We start from the raw sequence: 5,025 nt of genomic DNA, 5'->3' as shown, positions 1-5,025 counted from the left end.
CTGTTACATCGCTGCACAACGGTCTCTTTGCAATCTGCTTCTCACCCAGCAAGGACTAAGCCAGAAACGAGAGCAGCCCCACGGCGAGCGCTGGGGAAGCCCAGCCGTGGCCGATGGCCGCGCTGCAGCAGGCACCGCACAGCGACCGAGCCACCTCTTGCTCAGCGATAGACCTCGCTTCAGAGCCGTGTCCACTGTAAAAAGCAGCAGCAACATTTAAGATAGAAGCTTTTTGTGTTGTCAGAAAGAGGATTACTGGACTAAGGTGAAGCAAGAGAGAGAAGAATGAGGATTCCTCTAAATAAAGCCAGCACAGAGCAGGAACAGCAGCCCCAGAAATAGGTGCCCTGCGATTTACTCAAGTGATACAACATACCAGAACACTAACTAAAGTATTTTTAACTGAGGAAATGAAACCAGGGGGAACTTGCCCATGCCAGAGGGTGCCACACTGCAGCGTGCAGGGTTGCAGAACAGCCTGTGCTGAGGTGGTGAACTTCACTTCGGGGTAATGCTCAGTCAGAACATGCATTGTCCTCCATACCTTGGATCCTTCCTGCTTCTCCTCCGAAATTCCTTGATGTTCTCCTGAAAGGCTGGAAACCGCAGAGCGTTTTGCCCTGGAGTCTCCATCACTACTGAGCTAGGGAAGAAAAGCATGGAAAGTGAGAAATTGGTTTTGAAATCTCCCTGTGGGAAGGCAGTCCCTCCAAAACAGCAAAGCGAAGGCTCCACGAGGTACGCGGGTCCCAGTTTGGGGTGACTGCTGCAGCTCCAGCTGCCGAGGCAGAAACAGAGACGGAGCGGAGGCTGCCAGCCACGGCCTCTCAGGAATGCTGCCAGGGATCCAGAGGAGTTCAACTTACTCTTTGGGGTTTAAGGGTTTATTCACATCACAGAGCAGGGGGCAGGTCATAAGCAGCGACACAGTCAAACCCCGCTCCACCAGTGCCCCTGGCACAGCCGATGCCCGCGGGGCCAGAACCACGGACGTCGAATGGGTTATACCAAAATCACGGCAGTCAGGTTTGGTTCCTTTGGATCCCAAGTGTAGCTTCTGCACTGTAAGAAAGGAACTTTTAAGCACAAATGACCAGTCCCACTCACTCTCCCCAGCAGACGATGGCAACTCCTTCCAACTGCATGTGAAGGTTCGGTTCTTCACTAAGATCCCAGCCGGTTTTTGAGAGGGGTAATTAGCATTCAGTCTTGAAACGGTGACCTACTGCTAAAACCAGTGCAACACCAGCGGCAGAGGCCTGCCACAAAACCAACCGCAACCCCAGTGCGGCTGGAGGAGGTTCCCACTGGGACACTGCAGACCCAAGGGATGGAGCCGCCTGTCCCAGTCCACGTGAGCATCACCAGGTTGACCATGTGCCAGCCCACATGCCTAGAAAAGGCTCTACACACGTTTTTGGGGAGAAGTTGCACTTGCCACAGCGTACTGGAGTACCAAAGCACACATGGGGCACCCCGTTTCTCTGCGGGGACATCCCTTATCCCACGCTTGGCCACAGCAGAAAGCACGAGTGCCACAGAAGAGCCTTTTCCACCCAAAATGCACAGTCCGTTTCTACACGTAAGCCCTAAAAAAAACCCAAGTCACACCAGTGTTCAAACATAATATTTTTATTTGTGGATAAAAATTAAGGCTCACAGTACTTTATCATTTCACAAGCAGAAAAATGTTAAAAATTGAGAATGACGGGGAATGCCCCCAATACAAATTCCTCTAACTGCTGACATGTTTTACTGAAGACTCCAGGTGAACAATTGTACAGGGCAGCTACAGTTATTAGTTTGTAAACTAGGTGCTAAATGTAACTTTTTTTTTTTTAAAGAAATGTGAACAGGGCATTATCTTTCTCTCCACTTCTGGCTGTCCGATACACATGGATTCCATAAAAACACTCGAGAACCGCTGGGATGGTAACACCAACCTTCCTAAGAACAACCCAACCACATCTACAACGCATGGCACAGGGGGAAGAGCGCTCAGGATCACAGATTTCATTTCCATAAGACATTTTTAGTATAGTGCAATAGTTCACGCCTAAAATTTTCAATATTCAACTTCCTGGCTTTAAATAAAGAAACCAATGTATGTTCCTCCAGAGCACGGGAATTGCTGCCACGCTCCGTTTCCTCGCGGACAGGAAAGCAACCCAGGTGAAGAACAGATGGTAAAAGTGTACGTCAGACCCCAGTATACACACCGCATACACCACGCCTATAGCCAAGAGGCAATAGGAATCAAAGATTTCTGCCCGGGTACGCTGCCAGTTTGTGGTCCAGAGGCACAACAGTTACTGCAACCCCCAACCCCACAGGCATCACCATCAGCACCCAAGTTTTCCACCCGCAGCCAGGTTTTCTTGCGAGTTACATCGTAACTACGGGACTACATACCGCAGATTTATTTACACGGAGACCAACCAAGCGTCTCAGCCAAAGCTGAGACAGGTCTGGGTTTCAGAGGTGCTCTATACTGCGTTATTTTTTAGCAATTCCTTCTGTTTTGCCTATTTGCTGTCAAGGCAACACACACTGGCAGCAGGAGCAGCAAGAGCAAGCCCACTTACGATAAGCAGCAACTGCAAGAGCATTCAAAGGCTGAAGGATTTCTGCAGCACAACGATTCATTCCTTGTCGTTGCACCCTCTACGTCTGAGATGCCAACAGAGTAATGAAAACAACAGTCCTCATCGCTTCCTGACGAGAAGTTCAAGCGTACTCCATGCCCCTTGTTTCGTTAGGGAGCTCTAAGAGAAGCTACAGAGAACGCTCGATTTCGGCAGAACCCACGCTGCAACACTCTGCCGCGGCAAACGCGGCTCGACAGCGCTTTGGGCCAACAGCTCCTACACATCACAGTCCAGTAATAAAAGAAATTCTGTACTGGTAATACTTCACTTAGTAATAAAAGAAATTCTGTACTGGTGAATTCTTCACTTCTTAAGTGAAGAAGAAATTCTTCACTTAAACCACAAAAAGCTCATCCAAAGGGCTCAGAGGTTGTGACTGATGTGGGTGAGGACTACCACCTCCATTTGATAAAGGGGGTGACGGAGGTGTGGATTAAGATCAGTTTGCCCGAGCCTCAACACCCACCAGGACAGGGCTGCGAGGGGGAGGCAGCATTCCCGACTCCAACCACTGCTCTGCTGCTCTCCTGTGTGCCTGTCCCCACAAAGGGTCCCAAAGAGCGGGGGCTGTAACACGCCATACCCCCCCTCCAGTGAAAAACCACCACTCGGTGACACAGGCAAAACAGAGAATTTACACAAGTTGCCATTTCCTATAAGCAGAAATTAAATTTCCATGATGTGTAGGCAGTCAACAGAACAACAGGAAAACGTGTGCAACGGAAAGAACACAAAACAAACACTTCCAACCTTATTTCCAGTTCACAAATCTATGCAAGTGGAAAGAAGCAGCTACACCCATGAAATACTCCATGTTACCAAAGAGTGTAAAGCAAGTATGTTACCCCGTAATACCACGGTCATCTTGCAGTTGAATGAAATGCAAACGCTTAAATTAACAAAAGGGGTAAGAGGGATGAGCCTGGATACAGTTACGGTTCCACCGGCGGGGGTACCGGCAGGCACCCAGCAAGGGGGGATGCAGCTTACTTCACTGACAGCAATGGCAGGACAGGCTCAAGGTTCCCAGGTGGAAGGGAAGAGCTTTGCTCGATACACCAGAAAAACACCGGAAAAGGTGTCCAAGGTAACCATCGCCCAAATTATTGCTGACAACTACATAAACAGCAGAGTCTGAATGACGGGAGGGAGCCACACGGATGGGGAAGGCACCTCCGAGGCCATGACTCCACACTAACGACTACAACGATCTTAAAGATCAAGCTAAGTACAATACATACCAAAAATAAATTCCTGTGAAAGCAAACACATGGAAAATAAACTGTCACCAGGTACAAGGAAAGCACATCGGCAGCAGGCTGCGAAGGGACCACAGCGCAAGCGGAGGACAGGAACAGGATTCCAGATCCAGCAGCTCTGGTCCAAGAGCCTTCCAAACTGCACTCCCGTTCTTAGGCTTCAGTCCGTCCCCAGAAGCACACAGAGCTACTTCCACATCTGGAATTCAGGAGACGCAAACATGCAGTAAGTGCACACTACAGCCCAGCTGGTGCCAACACGTCACCTGCCGAGCGATGCAAGGGGGAGCAGGCATGGACAGACAGAGGTAATTCCATAGGATCTGAGCACTGCTCTTCTGCAGCTCAACGTTATTGCCATTAATACGTCAAACAATACAGAACAGGCTGAAGAGCATAAACAGAGAGACGGTAACTCCACAACTCGGCAGTACCCACTACTCCATTTGGCAAAATATTTATTTATAATAAATCCGTTCAAAAGCAGTTGGTCACAAAGAACTCATTTTACATTTTCAGGCTGTAACAATGCTTTTGGTAGAAGTAAATAAACCGTCTCTTCTTACACCGTGTACAAAAACTAAGAGACCTTGAAATGACAGTTACCAATAAACCACATGAAAACAGGAAGAATCAGTAAAACAAAGGCAAAAGCAATAGGAATCTGCCTGCGCACCGGCATCGTTGCCACGACTGTGTACCCGTACGAATCCTCAGCCCCACTTGTTGTTATCCCCAGCACAGCTCTTAACCGCAGGTGTATGCTCCAGGAGAGGAATCTGACGCGATGTAGCAGCTCCAGTCACTCTTTCACAGTACTGCATGTCAACACTGGGAATGGTTTCTGATATGATTTAGACTGCACACAGTACTTGGATAGAAAAAAAAGTTAATTACTCCCACTCCGTAGTTCCTGGTGGCTTTGATGTCAAGTCATACATCACCCGAGAAATGCCAGGAATCTTCTTAATCTCCGCCACCATTTTTAACACGACCTATTGTGGATATTAAAAAAGGAAAAATATCAGAAGAAAGTATATAAAACATGAAAACTGTCTGAAGACAGCCTAAAAAAGAAAAACTTTGTTCACACTAATTCCATTAGGAACAAGAGGGAA

The 5,025-nt window shown here is 48.2% G+C and overlaps 1 protein-coding gene across 1 annotated transcript in view; it reads right to left on the bottom strand.

The window, feature by feature from the left end:
* Window positions 1-4,350: 4,350 nt before the first annotated feature.
* LOC104510017 (GMP synthase [glutamine-hydrolyzing]-like) overlaps window positions 4,351-5,025 on the bottom strand; it is a 6,023-nt gene continuing 5,348 nt past the window's right edge. The window contains exon 4 of the mRNA XM_010152147.1: window positions 4,351-4,902. Coding sequence (XP_010150449.1) covers window positions 4,801-4,902 — 102 coding nt within the window. The 3' untranslated portion in view covers window positions 4,351-4,800. The remainder of the gene's footprint in view (window positions 4,903-5,025) is intronic.

The sequence above is a fragment of the Eurypyga helias genome, unplaced genomic scaffold (genome assembly GCF_000690775.1).
Source record: "Eurypyga helias isolate BGI_N326 unplaced genomic scaffold, ASM69077v1 scaffold2675, whole genome shotgun sequence".
Classification (NCBI taxonomy): Eukaryota; Metazoa; Chordata; class Aves; order Eurypygiformes; family Eurypygidae; genus Eurypyga; species Eurypyga helias.
The sequence above is the reverse complement of the archived record's forward strand: the minus strand, read 5'-3'. Positions and strand labels throughout refer to the sequence as shown.